Below are 21,844 nucleotides of genomic sequence, written 5' to 3'. Positions count from 1 at the left end.
TGATATATCCAACCGTTTCTGGCAAGGTCTTAAACAATGGATAATTAACCTTGGAGAACCTTTCGCAGAAATTTTCAATCTATCGCCATTTATAGTACTAGGGCTTAAGCCACACAAAAACAAGAAACTAAACTTCCTTTTTGTGGTCACTAGATATTTTGTATGGATATGCAGAATGCGCAACATCTCTCCGGAAATAAAAACTTCCCCCTCTTCTTCTCACATTATAATGCATAAATCATTATTATAAGAAAAACCATGCTTAAAACAAGCACAACACGCATTAACTTAGTGTTTTCTTTAATTCTGTTTACATATAACTTGATGTTTGTATCCTTTTTTCCTGCACTTTTTTGTTTTCTTTTAAACTACCTTCTTTTCTATAAATTGTGAGTAGTGCACTCTGGCTGTAAACGCTTTTTTGTTTTGTTTTTTTCTTTTCTTTTCTTTTAATATATAGTTATTTGTTTAGTCGCTCTTCAACCAGTATTGTTTTAAATATTGTATTGCACTGTAACGTACGTATTTGTAAAAAACAAAAAACGTAAGTAATGTAGCTATAGATGTAACTGTACTGTAAGTTATTTTCTGTAGCCGTGATATAAGTAATATAGCTGTAATTAAAGTAATATAGTTGTTTTTGTATTAAAAAATAAATTTAAAAATTTATAAAAAATAAATAAAAATATTGTGACAGTCAGATTTAAAAAAAAAAAAAATTTTCCCCGATTTTCCATTTTTTTCAACAAATTCTAGAAAAACAGGGTAAAATCTAAGAATGCATCATCCAAATTGAATAGATCCCAAGTTGCCATATTCAATCTTCAACCCGATTTTCCATTTTTTTTCAATGAATTCTAGAGAAACGGGATTAATTCTGCGAATTCATCGGCAAGTGGCTAACACGTTAAGTTCCCATATGCCATCTTTACCCCGATTTACCATTTGATCAGTGAATTCGAGAAAAACGAGGTAAATTCTGAGCATTCATGTTACAAGTGAATAATACCCGAAGTTCCCATATGCTATCTTTACCCCGAATTTCCATTTTTTTTCAGTAAATTTGGCAAAAAACGAGGTAAAATCTGAGAATTCATCCTCCAAATAAAAAGGATCCCAAGTTACCATATCCAATCTTTAACCCGATTTTCCATTTTTTTTTCAACGAATTCTAGAAAAACGGGATAAATTCTACGAATTCATCCGCAAGTGGCCAACACGCTAAGCTCCCATATGCCATCTTTACTCAGATTTTCCATTTGATCAGCGAATTCTAGAAAAACGGGGTAAATTCTGTGAAATTCATTCTTTAGGTGGAATATATCCTACTGACTTGCCATAGCCAACTTTACCCCGATTTTCGATTGGATCATTGTGTGAATTTGTCATAAACGGGGTAAATTATGACAAATCCACCCAAACGTGCAATAAATCCAACAATGATCTAGAAACAGTACTAAAAAAAGAACAGCTAAAATCAGCGGGACCGCAATAAAATCACATCACAATCTACTACTTCAAATTTTTACGGAGGGCTTAGTGCGATACAGCAAAAACCTACAATATTTAAAATAAAGAACCAAAGGCCAAACTTCTGTGATTCAAGGAAGACTTCGTGACGCGACGCAGACAAATTATCACAACTTTGACCTCTCAGTCGATCTCACCTCCAGCAGATCAGCGAAGCGTCAAAAATATATAATTTCATGCCGACGAACCATAATCTATGATCTTCAGCTATTAAACAAAATAAAACAATTGTGATATGACGCCACATTGTGCTTTTGTCTTAGCTTGTGTGTAAAATGTTGTCAATGGAGTCGCAAGTCGAACAATGAGGACAGTAAATAAAGCAAGACTGCAAATAAAGCGTGAACAATAATGCATCTTTTGGTCGAAAGTCGCTTTGTTATTTACGTAGCGAGTTATTCTTCCACGTTTAGGCTATAACAACGATGCGATCACACGGCGCCAACGAAGGAACGATAGAACTTCAAAGAAAATAATGTGAGAGGCCAATGATCCGGTTCGCAGTGATCATGCGAACAGCATGTTTTCCTGAGATCAGTTACCGGAAAATACTGGTCAAATTTTTTACTTATCCCGACCCCCTCGAATAAGTACTTTTGCTTGAAGACATAACTACAACGGAGTCTCTTAACCAGTCCTAAGCCGCGTGTCGCTCGATAGATCACAGGATATGATTGGCCACTCTATCACATTACGTCAGAGGACATATCTGCAATGAGAGGACATAAGTGCAACGGTACAGCCATCTTGTTTTCTGTCCCCATGCTGCTTTTCGATAGTCGTAGGATAGTGCTGACTTTCATAATGGCCGAAGGCGCGCAGAACTGGTAACGATTTTTGTATGGAAACGAGGCCACAAAGGCCTCTCGGACGTAAACATAGCGCACGTGTAATGGTTTTAGGTCAAGTTTTTGCTTTTGTGTGAAGACAATAAGACTCAATTGCGGTCAATCACCGCTTAGAATACACGTTTAGGAGTAGGAAGGAATGCCTACACACTGCTGCGTTCCAGAATGCACCAAAAAAAGGTTATCGCGAAGAGCATGGTTCGAAAGTGTCGTACTTCCAATTTCCTAGAGAAAAAATAATAAAGAAGAAATGGATACAGGCCATCAGGCGAGACGAAGGAAAAGACTCTGAAATATCCGACTCGACAAAGGTCTGTTCCAGACATTTTAGAAATGAAGATCTAAAAAAGACTCTTGCGGGGAAAATGTCTAAAACCTGGCGCCATACCTTCGATATTTCCCTGGATTCGCACGTCGCCTCGCAAGAGGAAACCACCGGCAGAAAGGAATGTTTGCGAACTAGTGGCGTCGATTTCCGCTGTTTCTAGATCGAATGCATCGGCCGAGAGTGTTGTGGAATTTGATTTGGAAGAAAAAGTGGAAGTAAGTATCGGTTTGACTACCAGGGTTTTTGAGAATCAGAATATAATCTTGCCAGAAAAGGAATGTTATGATTTGACGGAAACCATCGCTAACAAAAACAAAAGAATTGAAGAATTAGAACAGGAAATCAATGACATTAAATTGCGATTAGAAAATGCTCAGCGGCTAATCACAAACCTTACTTAGAAAGAATTTGTGCTCGAGAACTTGAAATCTAAGAAAAATACAGCAGCTTTTTACGCTGGTTTTAATAACTGGGATGCTTTTGAGGCGGTGTACAATTACCTTGATCCCGGAGAACGAGGAGGAAACATTGCTTACTGGCTTTCTGGAAATGGTGAGGTCTCTGTTGATTATGACCAGGATCAGTCAGAGGACTCTTTCACGAAAAAAGGAAGAGCTAGGTCTTTGAGGCCAATGGACGAATTTGTAATGGGCAGACTAAGACAAGGGTTTCATGAAGATCATCTTGCTCACTTGTTCAACGTGTCAACACCGACTGTAAGTCGGATAGTCATAACATGGATCAATTTCATGCACTTTAAGTGTTGTCACATTCACATTTGGCCTTCAAGGTAAGTGATAGATAGAATGGGAGTACACGTGTGTAAGACAGCCAAAACGGTCGACGTAAGAACAAAAGATCCGAGGGAAGATTTACAAGTTTATTACACAGCAAATGAATGCAACGGTACAATAAAAAACGGGAACGAGTGACACAAAAGCTAGTACAGCTTAAAATCCGCTTTAAAGACACTCTCAGGAAGGCAACAAATCAACTGAACTCACCGAGCAAACAGTTGTAACTTATAGTCAAATACAGGAAAAGGTAAAAATAACTTAAAACCAAATTTGGGCTAGGAGCGATTAATTAAACAGGAATTACATAGGGGAAATCGGCAATTAAAGGAATAATACAATTAACACATTCCTAACAAATCGCTAACATTCCTAACAAATCGCTAAAATTCCATAAAATAGAATAAACAGAACAAACATGTTTTAAGTAGGAAATAAGCCTAAGTGACTCTGTCACACGTGTGATAATTGATTGTACAGAGGTAAGATGCCAGATGCTAAGTAGCTTACAACTGAATGGAGAGCTCTTCAGCTACAAACACCACACCACACTTAAGGGTTTGGTGGGGATTTCTCCTGGAGGAGCAACTACATTCATCAGCCAATTATATACTGGAAGCATCTCTGACAGAGAGATTGTCAGAAGAAGTGGCCTTTTTTCAAGGACAAAGACTCCATAATGGCCGATAAAGGTTTTACTATTTCAGATTTATTGCATTTGGGAGTTTCACTCAACCTGTCACCTTTCGGATCATGTGTACTATAGGTGGACTCGGTCGACATATCGGGCGACAGTCGACCGATATATCGGTCGACTATCGGTCGACTATCGGTCGACTATCGGTCGACTATCGGTCGACAATCGACCGACTATCGGTCGACTGTCGACCGACTATCGGTCGACTGTCGACCGATAGTCGGTCGATTGTCGACCGATAAATGTGTCGACCGATATAGTCTTAAACCATCGATACTCGACCGATACATGACCGATACATGACCGGTACTTGACCGATACATGACCGATACTTGACCGATACATGACCGATACTTGACCGATACATGACCGATACTTGACCGTTACTTGACCGATACTTGACCGATACTTGACCGATACATGACCGATACTTGACCGATACTTGACCGATACTTGACCGATACATGACTGATACTTGACCGATACTTGACCGACACTTGACCGATACTTGACCGACACTTGACCGATACTTGACCGATTCACGACCGATACTTGACCGATACATGACCGATACTTGACCGTTACTTGACCGATACTTGACCGATACTTGACCGATACATGACCGATACTTGACCGATACTTGACCGATACTTGACCGATACATGACCGACACTTGACCGATACTTGACCGACACTTGACCGATACTTGACTGACACTTCACCGATACTTGACCGACACTTCACCGATACATGACCGACATTTCACCGATACTTCACTGATACTTGGCCGATAATTCATTGCCCCCCGGGGGGGAGGGTTTATTCCACGATAAAAGATATAAAACTCTAATAAGTAATGGGATTACCTCATAATTTAGATGTAAATTGCGTGTCTGGAATCCAGTTTTAAATTTCTCTTGTGCCGGCCATAGCGCGTATCGTCTCCGGCAGCGAATTCCAAGTCCTTACAGCGGCGAAGTAACGAAGAGACCTTAGACCATAATAATAATAATAATAATAAAACTACTAATATAGCGCTTATTCAGTCCTGTTCTAAGCGCTTTACAAAAATATTAAAATATCACACGTTAAAATAATATTAAAAGTAAGTCTTAAGTTAACTGATGTCTAAGATATAGGCGTTTGACATGGATAATAAAAGAGATCATACATTAAAGTAATTTTTAAAAAGATGAGTCTTAAGTTTACGTTTAAAAATATTTAAATTGTCACAAGAACGAATGTCATCAGGTAGTTTATTTCACAGTTCAGGAGCCGAAACAGCAAAAGCTCTATAGCCATAGGACTTGAGATTAAAGTTGACAGGAGTCAGACGCAATGTTGAAGACGAACGGAGCGTTCTTGAAGTTGAATAACGGCGTATTAAGTCTTGAATGTAGACAGGAGACTGCTGGTGAAGAGCTTTATGGGTGAGCAGAATTATTTTGAATTTAATTCGCTCAGAAATTGGAAGCCAGTGTAGGTCGAACAAAACAGGGGTGATGCGGTCGAATTTACGAGAGCTGGTAGCAAGTCGAGCCGCCGCATTCTGCACTGATTGGAGCTTTTGGATAGTGTATTTGGGGACACCGTATAAAAGAGAGTTACAGTGATCCAACTTGGAGGTTACAAAGGCGTGGACTAGAGTCTCAGTGGTCTTAATGGATAGTAATTTCCTTATACGGGAAATGTTCCGAAGATGATAGAAGGCAGATTTACAGACAGATTTGACATGAGGGAGCATTGACATAGGTACTATCGAAAACGACGCCGATATTTCTGGAAGATGAAGATGGCTGTAGTATATCAGAACCAAAACGAAGTGGAGGTATAGACTGTTGAGGGTTGTGCTTTGAGTAAAGGTAGAGAAGTTCAGTTTTGTCTTTGTTTAGCTTCAGCTTATTTAAGGCCATCCACTTATCTAGATCAGATAAGCAATTCTCGATTTTAGCAATGCTACTGGTTAATTCCAGATCATCGTTAACGGAAAAAGAAATTTACAACTGAGTATCATCGGCGTAGAAATGAAATTGCATGTCGTGAAAACGTAAAATGTCGGCAAGAGGAGCAGTGTAAAGTAGGTAGAGGATCGGCCCAAGAACGGAGCCTTGAGGTAATCCACACTTGAGCTCACGAGATTGCGATTTCCTTCCATCGATTAGGACGACTTGTGTGCGTTTAGTAAGGTAGGAGCGGAACCAGTCAAGTGCAGTGCCACGTATTGAGAATTTAGAATTCAATCTTTTGAGCAGTATTACATGGTCAACAGTGTCAAATGCAGCGGAGAGATCTAGTAACAGGAGCATGACACAGTGGCGATTATCGATAGCAAGCAAAATGTCATTTTGAACACGGAGAAGGGCGGTTTCGCAGCTGTGGAATGATTTGTAGGCAGATTGTAGCGGCTCTGTGAGTTGGTAGAAGTCAAGATAAGCTTGAAGACGCACTGCCACAACCTTCTTAATGACTTTCGAGATAACCTTAAGGCTCGAAATAGGCCTAAAATTACCAAGAACTTCGTGGTCCAGGTTCGGTTTCTTGAGAAGAGGGGTTACAACAGCGTTTTTAAGGGACGAAGGTAGAAAACTAGATACCAGTGACAGGTTTACAATACTACAAATAGATGGTAGGAGCAGGTCCAGATGTTCTTTAAGTAACGTGGCTGGTAAAGGATCCAGACAGCAGGATTTCTGCACAACAGAGCGGGCAATCTTCGATAGTTCAAGATTTGAAGTAGGTGAGAAGTTGCTAAGCTCACAATTAGTGGTGGAAATATCCAGTGAGGAAAAGTAATCCGGAATTTCAGAAGGAGTAGGTATACTTCTAATACGGGTTATTTTATCTTCGAAGAAGGTAACAAATGTATTAGCGAGATCTTCAGCTGATGTGCTGGTTGGATAACTTTTCTCTGCTTTCCTGTGGAGGAGACGGTCGATTAATCGAAATAGGGCTTTGTTGTCGTTGCCAGCCTCTGAAATGCGATTAGAGTAGTAATCCATTTTTGACTTAAAAATGGTGTTCTGAATAATAGTGCGTTGATTAGCGTAAAGTCGATAGTCTGATTCAAGTTTGGAGCGTCGCCAGCGCCTTTCAAACTTGCGGCAGGTTGTTTTCTGTTTTCTGATTTCCTCGCTGTACCAGGGAGCATTAGGTCGCAGATTGATGATTCTTGTGCGCAAATGTGCATGTTTGTCTAAAATGGAAAGTAAAACCGATTCATACTGGTCACAGAGTTCCGTAATTTCCTGAGATGGTGAGTTATATAAGGCGGAGGAACGAATATCACGCCGTAGGTTGTCTGGATCAATGGTACGCAGTTTACGTGATGAGATGGTGAGCTTAGCTTTAGGTGGTCTCTTGTGATAATGAGGTCAAGGGCGTTGTTGTTTTTGTGCGTCGGGGTGTGGACATTACAGACTTCCAGACTGAAACAGCTTAAAAGGTCGAGAAACTTATTGGCAGTGTTGTCAGATGAATCGTTGACATGAAAATTGAAATCATCGGCTAGAAGAAGACGGCCGGTAGAAGATACTAGCCTTTCCAGCAGTGAAGAAAAATCATCAAAAAAAGCAGCATGCGTAAGACCATTCTTGACAGAAATTGGAGGGCGGTAAATAACAATAATACGTATGATAGATGAGGAACAGTGAAGCAGTACTTCTTTAAATTCAAAAGATTTAAACGGATCCGATTTAATTTGCTCCATTTTCAGATTTTTCCTGTAGAGTAGGCCAACACCTCCACCATTTCCATTAGGTCTTGGTATGTGAACAAAAGCATATCCGGTGGGACTGATATCACGAACGGTGTAGTCAGAGCCGTCATCGGGTTTAAGCCAGGTTTCAGTTAAAGCAAGAATGTCAATGTTTTTGTCAACCACAAAGTCTTTAATTTGTAGCGTTTTATTGATGATGGATCTTGCATTTAGAAGGCAGAAGTTTAGCGAATTTGCAGATGAAGAATTCAACGGGTGTCGTTTAATCGTTACCAAGTTATTTAAATTAGGTCCAACAGATAATTTCACACTTGAAGGTTTACGAACATTCCATACAGAACTAATTTCTGTGATTTTGTGGAAACCATACGATTGCTTCATGGCCTTGCCTGCTCGAGTGCGACGTGTTCTGAGAATCCCTTGAATTTTCAGGAACTGGAAAAGGTCGGGTTGAAGTACCATGTTTTGTACATCTTACTTTAGGTATCAAAGCATATTTGTGCCCCTTTAATTACGATGCGTGTTCTTTACTTGAAATGAATTAGCTGTAGTGGTGGGTGTTTCTTTTGAAAAAATCTGTCTATCGTAATTAACATATATTGGGTGAGACGACCTTTTAATGTGTTTTGTAAACCAATCAAATTGAGCATTCTTTCTTAATGAAGGGTCTTTGCTATAAATACATGTCATACCTAAGTGCACGGTCCTTTACCCTCTCTAGTTTTTCAAGTATATTCAACCTATTGACTTTGCTTGTTACTTTTCCGGAGATAGATGTGGTGTGAGAATTAAGGATCTGTGTTCACTTACAGTAGATCAAAATTATGAGATCTACAACGCACGATGTTTATTGCGTTGGAGACTTACTACATCCTTTTCAAAGGTTAGGTTATATTTGGTTTTATTATCTGTGCTTTGGAAGCTTATTTCATAGGACAATGAATGGCATTTTAACTTTTTTTCCGCCGCCGCTGTCATTATTCGTTAAAAAAAAGTGTCACCGTCTGTCGATAAAGAGCACACAATTCGACTATTTAAAGGGTAAAAAACCTCCAGTTTGAGACATGACGGCAAACGGGACGTCGGTAGAGTGAACTCGCAATACTTCCAGCCGCACTCATAAAGCTTTGATTTCTATTTCATTCTATATCAAGCGCATGTTTTTAGTAAACGTCAAAACAATTCTAACACTGTTTGTTCCCATTGGACCGCGAGTAAGGAAATTTCATTTTCCGATGATGTAGTCTTCAACGCTGGTGTACTAAATGGTGGTGACGGTTGAAAATGTAGATCGTATTAGGTTCCGTAGCTTTATAAATCCACTTTATAGGGATACAACTGTTTCGAGATATTTGTCCGACAAAATGGAGCAAAACAATGGCTGTGTGCAGGTGTTTTAAAAAACATTGGTTAATTTCCTTACTGTCCTCCGTAATACAAGATGTATACTGGTAACTACAGTTTGTCATCCAAAAAAAAAATAACATTCCAAAACTCAAATGGGAAATGGTTTTTGATCGCATGCATTTTAGCGAAAGCTTAATTGACTTTCTTTCCTTTGATTTGTAAAAACGAAGTAAAATGCGAGAAATTGGACCTTTCTCGGAAACCTTCGATTTTTTTTTACTGCTCGGTGTATTCATTGGTTCAATTGATATAGATATAGAATGTGAACCGCGAAGCACCCGTAATATAAATTATAATTTTTTTAAAATAAATATTTGGGTGCTGGAAGAAGGCAATACTGCCGATACAATAAATCCCCCTGGGTTACTACCCTTTTAAGGGAAATTTGAGAGTCCTCACGGGGAAAAGAAAATTTGACCAAGTGGGGATTGAAGCCACGACCTCCGAATTAGATCTACCGACTGAGCTACGAGACCAGCACGAGAGCAGGTCGGGGTAAACTAGGTAGTCAATCGCGATAAATGTGCAAATGATATCATATGTACAAAACGAGGTAGTGTGGGGAGAAATTAGCATTTGAGGGTGTGTTTGCGTGTGCTTCGTGTGAGCCTATTGCTGCATAAAATGGAAATAACATAAATTAATAATAAGAAATACAATGAAAATAAAAGAAATGAGAAATAATGAAATAGTTATAAAAAAAAAAATAAATAAAATAATACATATCTTGTTTCGCCCCAGGAGTCTTTGTGTGGGTAGTTATTTGAAGTTGCCCAACCCCCTACCCACGGGAAAAACTGAAAACTTCAAACATTTTCCACCCTAGGGTCACAAGGGCCGATCTTGTCCCGGGTATTACCTCGGGAGGGTGGTAACCGTAGGAAATCAGCGTTGTTGTTCAGCCTACAGGATTGAATAGTATTTGAATTTATTATTAGTTTTGTTATTGCTATTTTATGCAGTAATAGGCTCACAGGAAGCATTAAGGAAGGTCTCTTCCCAGCCCCCCCCCCCCCCCATCACACACGCAGACACACACACCCTCAATGCTAATTTCTCTCCATACCGAGCAGTGAAAAACAAATCGACGATTTCCGTTAAAGGTCCGATTTCTTGTATTTTACTTTGCAGATTTCATGCGTATTACCCACATTTGACCGTATGTTATCTGTGTGTTACTCCATGTATTCTATGTTACTTTTATGTTACTCATATGTATCTGTGTGCGCCCGTATGACTCGTAATTACTCGTATGTTACTTGTATGTTACTCGTAGTGCTCGTGTGGTGTTTTAGTCACTATCCTTTGAAGATAAATTGAACAAATGTAAGCTTATTTGCACCTTATCTTCTTCTCGCGAATGGCTATAGCACGTTTTATTCTCTTCTCTTCCATCCCAGCAAGTCGATCTCACCGTAGTGACTTCAACAGAAAAATAGCGCCATCCGAATTATTCCCAAAATCTTCGGCAAAACCTGTAGCTAGATTAGAGCCAAAATGCAAAAAACTGTGCGCATTTTACCTTGAAAATATTAACAATTAATGTGTCATCAAGAAATGTGCCCATAAAGAGATTCACCTTGATGCCTCTTATACATTGTATTTCATCACACAAATCCTAACTTCCTACAAGAATACCTTAAGGAATTCATGTGGAGAAGATGGCATGGTGAGCTTCACCTGATGGAGGACATTGCAGAACAATATTCACTTTAAAAACCCAGAGGTGGGGGTACTCCCATATACATGTTTGTGCCGCGGGATAGGGTATGGTTTTGGCGGTTATCGTTTTGCCTCTGTTAGCATTGTGTTTCCGTTGTGATCTTTAGATAGGATATGTAAATTGTATCGGCTAAAATTGCAGTGTGTAAATGGCCAGCTAAACAAAAAGAAAATTCCGCTAAAATTGTCAACAAAGCGATTTTATCGAGATTTGTGTTTTGCCGCGCGTGGTTAGCCGTTGTTTGGTTATTGTTTTTCCTTGAATAGGGTGTCATATTTCGTGTTTGGACAATTCTTGTTTGTTTCATCCTTAAAGTGGGACAGGGTTCAAGACTCTTCGAGGCACACACTTATTCAAAATTTACGGGAGTACCCCCCTCCCCCGAAACGGGACAGTTCCTGTGACCTTAGTGCAACATTGGTGCAATTTGGTATTTTTTTCAATTTTAGACTCAGAAGCATATACGGTAAAAACCCGCTAATAGGAACCTAATTTTTTCCAAGTAAGGCTAAGAAGGTTATTATAAAAGATGGTGCTTAACTGGAAAATTTGGCTACTCAGGTTCTTTAACAGGTTCTTGTTTTCAAATAGACTGCGAGCAGTCTCTTTTGCTGTGAAATCCCACTGGAACGAACGGGGAAAAAGCGGACGTGATCGACGAGCGATGAGGGGTGAGGCCGTGATCTGCGAGCAGCAGGGGCGCCAGTCACAGCGAAAAGAGATCGCAGCTTGGCCGCTTACCGCTCGTCGATCGCGCCCTCTGCTCGCAGTCTAGTTTTCAAAATAAATGAGTTGTTTGTCATTGGAGGGCGTGGCTTATTTTTGGTATTGTATGCATAATATGTTAAAAATCCAAGCATATATTTACCAAGTTTACAAAGCTATCCAAGATAAACAGAACAAAACACAACATTAATACATGGAACTGTGTTGTTGCTTTGACAAAATTTCTCAAAAAAAAGAACCTGTTTCAAAGTTGTAGGCTAAAACAGATTCTCGTGTAAAAGGAGTTTTAATGTACAATTTTTGTCTAACATTTTCAGTTAATCTATTTTTTTCGTAAAATCTAGGTTCTTAAAAAAGGGTTTTTTACTGTACCTGTAATAAATTCAAACATTGCAATAGTCTAGCACACTCGAGTTAATTTACACGAGGTATTTTGAGCATTTGACGTCATTTTCCCTAATTCTCAACCAGGCTATAATTGGAACGAGATAAAGAAATGGCGACTGCAACTTCTCGGAAATAAAAATACAAATAAAAAAAAGATTTCTGATGGTCGTAATGGATTGATATTTAGCAAGGTATTTTAGACAGTCATATTTTACACGAAATTATAAAAAATGGATATGGATAGTTTGATCGTAGTAGCACTCTAAAAACATTACTTTCCCCCTACACTTCTGGAGGTGGAAGTCTACGAGAAGTTTCCATTTACCCACTTTTTGTTAAGCAATTTATTAAAGCTTTGAATATCTATCATCTTGAGGCCTCCTTTATCGTAATCATTGATCATTTGTGTCCTTTTAAGTTTGTCCCCTTTGCTTTCCCAGAGAAAGTCATATAGCAGGGTATCGATTTCCTTAAGTGCACCCTGATGCGTTGGAAGAGAGGTTAAAACATGTACAATTTGGGACACTGCCAAAGCTTTTATTATCGTGATTTTACCTAGAAGAGTAAGTCTCCTAGCAGACCAGCTGCTTAGGATGTTTTTTACTCTCTCAATTTTCTCTGAAAAAATGGCATCGCTAGAACACATCAGAACGCTTTAAAGGTAGTGCAAAATGCGATGGAAAATTTGGAGCTATGCGATGTTTGGAGAATTTTTAATCCAAATGGCAAGAGGATTATCTGGAGGCAAAGACAACTAGATATTCATTGCAGACTTGATTTTGTTTTAGTAAGTCAAACTACACTACTTACCCGCTTATAAGAATCTGAGTTCTCAGTTCTAAATGTACTCGTAGGGTGTACTCATGTGAATTCTAATTCAAAACCAACATGTACATACTACTGTTTTTCAGACATTATTTATACCAAATTTAGAGATTTTTATAGTTCATACATGTTTAAGTTCACTACTTTTGAGAGTCATGTCTTTTATCTTTGCCTGATGATCTTTAAGGTTTATTTTCTAAAACAGGAACCTGTTTCAAATTTAGGCTAAATAGATTCTTATGTAAAGGGGGTCTAAATTGATATTTTTAGGCTAACAGGTTCGTGAATTCTAGGTTCTTATAAGCGGATTAGTACTGTATTTCCGATAGGTGGGTGCCGCAGAGTTCCCTATTTAAGGATAAAAAAAATTGATACCGTTGTTAAGGCCCAAACCCCCAAAAAGACGCCCTATTCTAGGTCAAATAACAATAATGAAAAAACAAACAAACAACGGCTGACCTCGCACTGCAAAAAGAAGTCTTTATGAAATCGCTTTGCTTATGAGTTTAACCGCCTAGTTCAGTTTCAAAAGATCATTTGCTTTTCGTTTAGCTGGGCAGTTACACACAGCAATTTTAGCTGATACAATTTAGGTGGATCCCATTACCGACATAAACTGGACAGTTAATATCGGTAACGTTGTACAAGTAACGTTAAGGACTATAAGGACCTGTTAGAGCTATAAGAGCTAAGGAATAATAATCATTTTAGGTATGTTGGATTAAGGGCAGCATGACATGAGGGATAAAGCATAAGCCGGGTAGTTTCAGGAATAATGGAAATACGTTAAGGTACAACGTCAATTACACAAGAGCGACCAACTTTACAATGTATTTTTCCATTACCAAATCGGAACATATATCGAAAAAACCTCGCACTCTTTCTTAGCCTATTTTCTTCTGAGCGATATGGTCGGTAAGTGAACCTATACTTGGCCGATACTTGACCGATACTTGGCCGATACTTGATCGACACTTGACCGATACTTGACCGCTACTTGACCGCTACTTGACCGATACTTGACCGATACTAGATCGACACTTGACCGATACTTGACCGCTACTTGACCGCTACTTGACCGCTACTTGACCGATACTTGACCGATACTTGACCGCTACATGACCGATACTTGACCGATACTTGACCGCTACTTGACCGCTACATGACCGATACTTGACCGATACTTGACCGATACTTGACCGCTACTTGACCGATACTTGACCGATACTTGACCGCTACTTGACCGCTACATGACCGATACTTGACCGATACTTGACCGATACTTGACCGCTACTTGACCGATACTTGACCGCTACTTGACCGATACTTGACCGATACTTGACCGATACTTGACCGATACTTGACCGATACTTGACCGATACTTCACCGATACTTCACCGATACTTCACCGATACTTCACCGATACTTCACCGATACTTCACCGGCAGTTGATCGCTACATATCGGCCGATGCATCGGCCGACAGTGGGTCGATATATCGGTTGACCATCGGTCGACTATCGGTCGACAATCGGTCGACTATCGGTCGACTATCGACCGATAGTCGGTCGATTGTCGACCGATAGTCGACCGATAGTCGACCGACAGTCGACCGATATATCGGTCGACTGTCGCCCGATATGTCGACCGAGTCCACCTATAGTACACATGATCCCACCTTTCTTGGGAGGATCAAATCAAATGCCAGCAGAAGATGTGGTACAGACCCAAGAAATTGCTAGTCTCAGAATTCACATTGAACAGACAATCAACAAGATAGAAAACTTGGATCAATATCAGTATCTGGGCAACTGCCCACCTACCCCTCCCCTAACTCAACAGCAGTCAATTGATAAAAAGTCAGGGTTCATGTTAGGTTAGGGGAGGGGTAGGTGGGCAGTTGCCCAGATACTAATATTGATCCGAAAACTTTCACATCTGGGACAGAGTAGTACCCCTTTACCACTTCCTATTTCAAATTTAGTGTGGGAAGGGTGGCACAATATATTTATTTGAAGAAACCTTATTTGATGCTTGAAATTTAAAAGAATCCTGACCTAAAGAACTCTTAAAGCTTAAAAATGATAAAAAAATTTATTCAAGCTACAAAAAAGAAAAAAAAAGAGATACATCTAAGTTTACTTTACAGTAAATAAAAGCCCTCTTAGCCCACCCAAGAAGTAAACATTCCTGTTTCATTAAAGCGAGACTGTCAGAACACGTCATTTAGTGTGGGAAGGGTGGCACAATATACTTATTTGAAGAAACCTTATTTGATGCTTGAAATTTAAAAGAATCCTGACCTAAAGAACTCTTAAAGCTTAAAAATGATAAAAAATTTATCCAAGCTACAAAAAAAAGGAAAAAAAAGAGATACATCTAAGTTTTCTTTACAGTAGATAAAAGCCCTCTTAGCCCACCCAAGAAGTAAACATTCCTGTCTCATTAAAGCGAGACTGTCAGAACAAGTCATTTAGTGTGGGAAGGGTGGCACAATATATTTATTTGAAGAAACCTTATTTGACGCTTGAAATTTAATCAGATATGGCGTACTGGAAAACTTACCTTGCTGTATTTCTTTCGACAGTTTTAGCCAAAGGTGAGATGAAAGAATACCTTTGTAGAGTTCATTCCGTTTTTAAAAGTGAGTTTGACTTGGCGTTGGTTAATTGTGCTCCAAATCCTATGTTGGATTTAACTTTTACACTCTTAATCTCAGAAGACATTCTGTTCAGTAGTTCTGGACTTGCATGTGGATGTTTTAATTGGTAATTTAGTGTTAACAACTGAGTTGAAAACATAAATTAGCCACCATAAAGGGTTAACATCCCTAAAGGCTTCGTCTGATGAAGGGCTAACACTCTAAATGTCAGCTTTTTTACCCTTTACGGTGGCTAATTTACGTTTTCAACTCAGTTGTTAACACTAAATTACCTGCTATACTCTCCCACTGATGCAGCACCACAGTTTCTTTAGAAACTTACCCCTTTATTCATTTGATGTTTTAATTGGACACAAATAAACTACTTTATAGAATGACAAGAAACTAATTTAATGATTACGACAATAATTTCTCTAGTGGCCGGCTCTTCTATTGGATCTGTTTCCAGCAACTTCGTTAGATTTCCACCTGACAACCAGAGCAAGAGAGGGGCTTCATGGAGTATCCTGGTAAGTTGATGGAATTTACTACTACTGACAGTACTTGTGCTTATAGTTTCATTTCTTGTGATAGCTATTAATAGTAATACACCAATCGATTAAAGCTTGATTGGGTCAAAGCATCCACATTAAAGTGTGGAATTTTGCGTTCTCCTTGTTAGATTTGGTACATTTTTGTAGAAATGGAAACCTGTTAAACCTTTCTAACCTTAATTGGTAAGATTTGCCTCTTACTGTTACATGGCTTTCCAAAATTGTTTGTAAAACAAGTGTGATGAATTGTTTAGAGTGTTCCAATACCCTCCAAAACTTCTCAAAAACATCTTTTACTGGTTGGTGTAGATAAAAGTGAATTTATGAAAATCTGACATTGTTCTAACTTGTGTTTCTTACCAGTCATATTATATTAAAGACTGGGACATGTTAGTCAATTTTAAAGTACATGGAGAGAGTGATACATTATTTCAAGGTGGATTTGCATTTTGGTATTCCAAAAAGAGGATGCAAGAAGGTATTGACTCAATCTTTTTATTTTGTAATTAAGTATTAATTTATGTTATTCATACATGTGATAAGTACAGACAAACTCCCAAAGTCCTCCACTTTCAGCTATTGTCTTATCTGTCACCTTTCCTTTTCTTTTTCTCAGGTAATTTAATTGGAGTGTTCTCTTACACCTACAGTAACCACAATGGTGAACACCGGGTGGGTGCACTTTGTTCTGTGATCAGGTCATTTTTTCAGAACTCTCTCCGTTGTGTTGTAAGACATTTTGCACTCTTTTTGATGATCTTCACTTCCTGACCTGTGAATTATGCATGATTTATTGAATAGAATGGTAACCTCTATATTTCCGTAATGGTTGGAGATGGATCTCATGGAACACATGTGGCTGGCTGCTCAGTAAGTACATGTGCATAGAGAAACCTCCAGCTTTGTTACTTTTTTTTCTTAATATGGTTTGAAGCCAGTAGTAATATGTGATTGTGTAGTCTGATCATCAGTGAGAATTGTCCAGAATGGAACTGTTTTCAGTTATAGTGAGAGGTATTCCTTGCTTGTTCCAGGCAGTAAGTTTATGCAAACAAGCAAAAAATTGGGGTGAGTTAGGAAAAAGAACAAAGGGGGAGGAGGTTTTTGTTTTCCATTGGCTGTGAACCTGGTACGGGATAGATGTGTTGGCAACTTGAGCAGAAGTCTAGATCAGATTAGTGAAAAATAAGGGACATATAATTGTTATTGTTTTATGTTCAAAATGGTACCAGTCATACAATAAATTAATGGGTTTAAAAATATGTGAACTTCTTTGGAACTTATGTAGCTATGATGTAGTTTAGGTCAACAAAGTTTATGTTTATAACTTGTATGTTGTGTATCCTGTTTGTTAGACTGTGGTAAAACACTGATAGATTAATTGGTCGGGAGTGTTTAGTGTGCCCACACTACAATGTACTTTTTTTCTACTGCAGCAAAGTTTTCTTGGAAGAGGTCATGTTAACTATGTACTGATCTGTTATTCTGGAACACAGAATTATCTGACAGTAAGTTGACAACTATGTGACAGACTCGTGATTAACCCATTGGATCAATGTCAGTATCCTTGCACACCTACCCTCCCCTGACCCAATATTAAGTTGTAATCAGTAGATGGTTGTTGGTTTAGGGGAGGGGTGGGTATACAGTTTCTCAGATAATGACATTGATCCAAGGGATTTGATCTTGAAAGGTCAGACCCTAATTCTTGTGAGAGGGGTGGGGTTCACCCTATGCTTCTTAGTTGGCCATTTCTACTAAGGGCATATCCTTGGATTGGAATTTACAAAATGCCCTTAAAATCATATGGATTTGAACTATTTCAAAATATGACAGCTATTTTCCTGAGAGGTCCACAACATGACTGACAGCAGCTTAAAGCCCAATTTACCTGATGAATCTGTAACTCCACTGTCGTCATGTTATCTACCTTTTACAACACCGATTGAAAGATTGAGAAAACTTAAATTAATATCTCCATTTTGTTTAAGATCTGACAATTCACTTCTGATTTTCTTTGATGAAAAACACTGGAGGGGACTCCAGAGGGCATTTTAGAATATCTTACTTGAAGAATGTTCAGTGGAATAGGTCTCCCAAGCCTTCACCTCATCCACCCCCCCTCCCTCCCTTTAAAATATTCCTTACGGCTTCAGTAGTGACTGCCCATTTTATCAATGCAGCTGCCTTTAAAAGACTTTCAGACAAACCTGAGTGATAATCAATTAGCTATAAGAACAATTTTGAATACAGTGATTCTGTTGTCATTAAATGAATAGATACAGGTGGACGTAGCAAACAAGAACGAGTGGAAGGTTTGCTTTGATGTAGTTGGTAGGGAGCTGCCAACAAGATTGTATTTTGGAAAAACAGTAGGTACAGGATAAGTTGCTGGTATTTATTGAGAAACTTACTGCATCTCATTTTATCATTGACAAAGCTAACTTCGGAGAAAATTTATTTTGCTGAACTGCAATGAACCTAGAGTTTTTCTTTACTTACAATGCGACTTGAATATCAAGCATCTATTTAGGAAGTTGCTTGTCTCATAATAAACACCTATTCAACTCAGTGTCGGTGGCTAGTGGTAGATATTTACCGAACTGCGAAGTAGATAGTAAAACAGTAATATAATAAAGCACAAAAAGATGATTTTAACTCATTTATTTCTGCAGTAGCTGATCAGAGCGCATCTTTAACGCTATGTAATGTTTGATATATGCTAAAAAGTTTCATCCAATGAGCTTGGAGATGATTCACTTTAACGAAGGGCTAACGCTCCATCGTCAGCTTCAGAAACTCTTTAAAGTGCAATTTCCGTGATCATCTAAGTTAATAAAACCAAATTAACTTGAAGATTGCTAGACTCAAAGTTTTCTTCTTTTTTTTCTCTAGACAACAACGAAATCAAGTACGTCAACAAAATGATCAGAATACTGTTGTCTGATAAGTTGTCTGAAGGGGTTGACGAAGATCGAACCAAAATAGCGTCTGTTTGTCCTGCAACTTATGTCGATCGAATTGTAGGTAAGAAATACTTGAAATAAAAAAAACGTCTTAAATGGAGAATATTGTTGTTTTCGTGCGGGTGTAGTAGGTACATACATGGAAACATAAAATAGTCCTTATATTTCCTCTTTTTTGTTCTGTATGTCCATTTTTGTTGTTGATTTTTATTGGTATGTTCTAAAGGGGGTGATAGCGATCGAATCCGAGCACTAGAGCCTTATCATCCTTCAAACTATGCCTTATTAATGAAAGGTAAGAAATACTTGAAATAAAAAACGTCTTAAATGGAGAATATTTAAAAGTTGTTTTCGTGCGGTTGTAGACCATAAAGTAGTCCTTATATTTCCTCTTTTTTGTTCTGTATGTCTATTTTGTTGTTGATTTTTACTGGTATGTTTGTTTTAATGATTGCAAATGACTATAAACTAACAAGATCATGTTGTAAGTGTCTGTCACCGTCGGTGTGGGCTCGTTTCACGCGTACCATCGCACGAGTGACATGCTTGGCGCGATTATATATCGAGATTTAATTCCACTTTTCGTAATTATCTTTCTGTTGTCTAATATAATTTTGAAACTCGCTTCTAAGATAGCATTCCATGAGGTCGGTCGCCGTGGCTGAATTAGGCTAAATATCCGACGAGAGACTGCTCAGGAAGTTATCAAGTCAATACTTGTAGTGCAACTCTCTGATGTTCTTTTTCTCTCTTTTCTCCACCCAAGAACTTGGTCCACCCACTTTTACATTTAGGATTGGAATGTTCCTACACTGGTTCGTCTGGAGTGTGCTTGTTGCCGTCGTTTGCGTTGTAATCATTGTGTTGCTTCTAGTTATACTAGCATATTGTTAAAAATGAAAGAGAAATTAATCAAAACGTAAAGTAAAATGGAACGTGACTGCAAAACAAAGGAAGAAGAACGATTGAAAATAAAATAAATTAGGGTAAGTGGTTGTTGCTATAGTTATTGTTATCAATTCTGTGATTGGTGGATTTAGCTGAGTGGACTTAGTATGATCCAAAAGTTAGTCGCCTCTGGTGACCAGTTGCCGTTAGACCAAATTAATCAAAACGTAAAGTAAAATGGAACGTGACTGCAAAACAAAGGAAGAAGAACGATTGAAAATAAAATAAATTAGTGTAAGTGGTTGTTGCTATAGTTATTGTTATCAATTCTGTGATTGGTGGATTTAGCTGAGTGGACTTAGTATGATCCAAAAGTTAGTCGCCTCTGGTGACCAGTTGCCGTTAGACCAAATTAATCAAAACGTAAAGTAAAATGGAACGTGACTGCAAAACAAAGGAAGAAGAACGATTGAAAATAAAATAAATTAGTGTAAGTGGTTGTTGCTATAGTTATTGTTATCAATTCTGTGATTGGTGGATTTAGCTGAGTGGACTTAGTATGATCCAAAAGTTAGTCGCCTCTGGTGACCAGGTGCCGTTAGACCACAGGCCTGTATGAATAAGTTGAACGTGCACTAAATGCGGCAAGGCTAAATAAATACCGATGAACAACGAAATAAACAATTATTTTGTTTTAATACGTAGGAAATAAAGTCCAAATGCTCTAGGCACTCCTAGTATCATAGCAGTATCATATTACTTAATTCATGCACAGGACGGGTAAAAACTCGCCTTTTAGCATCGAACTTTTGTCCCGGCATATTGCTAGAAGTAAAATCTCTAACAATCGTTGTTTGTTTGGTTGATTCTTCTTTAATCTCTTTTCTTCTCAAGTTGTTACAATGGGAACTAACTCCTATCATATGATAAAGAGTTTCTCTTTATCAATCTTCTTTTATCGTCATCGTTCTATCTCAGCCAGCGAATTACGTTAGATTACGTATGACAGTTCCTGCTTACTAGGTATGCGCCTTCGGGTTATTTGCGCAGTTACAAAATCATTTTCTACCTTAAATTTCTTATTCTTATGGTTTAGATCGGCCAGAAAAGAAACGAGATTGGTAATATAAAAATCATAACTAACCTATTGCCAGAATATTATTCACATCTGAAGGGGTATCTTAAGAGAAAATTGCCTTAGAAGACCGTTACATAACAGCATCATGATTACAAAAGTTGGAGAAGAAAGGGTGTTCACAAGTACCGCGCCAAGTTGCAACGTGCTAGTTCAGAATAACTTTCTAATTGCAAAACATGAAGGTATCACATGTTTACCCCTTTAAGAACGAGAGGTGTCGAACGTGACCTTTTACCAGAGAGATTCACTCTTCCTGGACTAACAAATTAACTTAAATAATAACATGGCTTTCCCAAGACACTATCACGAGTTCTAATTACCGTAGAAACTGAGCAACTGTTTCCATGTCAACTTCTCTATCATAACGAGGAAAACGTGACCAAACTCTACCTTTAAGATGAGGCTTCCAAAAGGAATAAGAAGTGATCAACCTGCCTTTTTATAATCCCCTGCAGGAATGGTTTAAAGTAATATAATATTTCCATTCCTTTCCCCGATACCAATATAAGGAAACCCTTACGATGTTTCAGATTAAATATAGTCCCATTTTTATCGTTTAACAATATCAGCCCTGTCTGCATACTTATCTACTGTCTGGGTCATCCTGCAAACAATTCCAAAGAATTCGAAAAGAACACAAATGCACAATCTTGAAAATGGTTTTACAAAAGTTTCCTC

At 38.4% G+C, this 21,844-nt stretch overlaps 1 protein-coding gene across 1 annotated transcript; it reads left to right on the top strand.

Moving 5' to 3' along the window:
* The first annotated feature begins 2,454 nt into the window (after positions 1-2,454).
* Positions 2,455-20,034, top strand: LOC113668348 (VIP36-like protein). Its single transcript, XM_089193795.1, has 10 exons — positions 2,455-3,496; positions 15,567-15,623; positions 16,059-16,150; positions 16,791-16,846; positions 16,976-17,044; positions 17,611-17,682; positions 18,454-18,550; positions 19,070-19,201; positions 19,367-19,435; positions 19,907-20,034. Exons 3-10 carry the CDS (start codon positions 16,138-16,140, stop codon positions 20,032-20,034), a joined length of 636 nt encoding a protein of 211 aa, XP_089049921.1. The 5' UTR covers positions 2,455-3,496; positions 15,567-15,623; positions 16,059-16,137.
* Positions 20,035-21,844: the final 1,810 nt, after the last annotated feature.

This window comes from Pocillopora damicornis, chromosome 2 (assembly GCF_964200805.1).
Source record: "Pocillopora damicornis chromosome 2, jaPocDami1.2, whole genome shotgun sequence".
Classification (NCBI taxonomy): Eukaryota; Metazoa; Cnidaria; class Anthozoa; order Scleractinia; family Pocilloporidae; genus Pocillopora; species Pocillopora damicornis.
The sequence above is the reverse complement of the archived record's forward strand: the minus strand, read 5'-3'. Positions and strand labels throughout refer to the sequence as shown.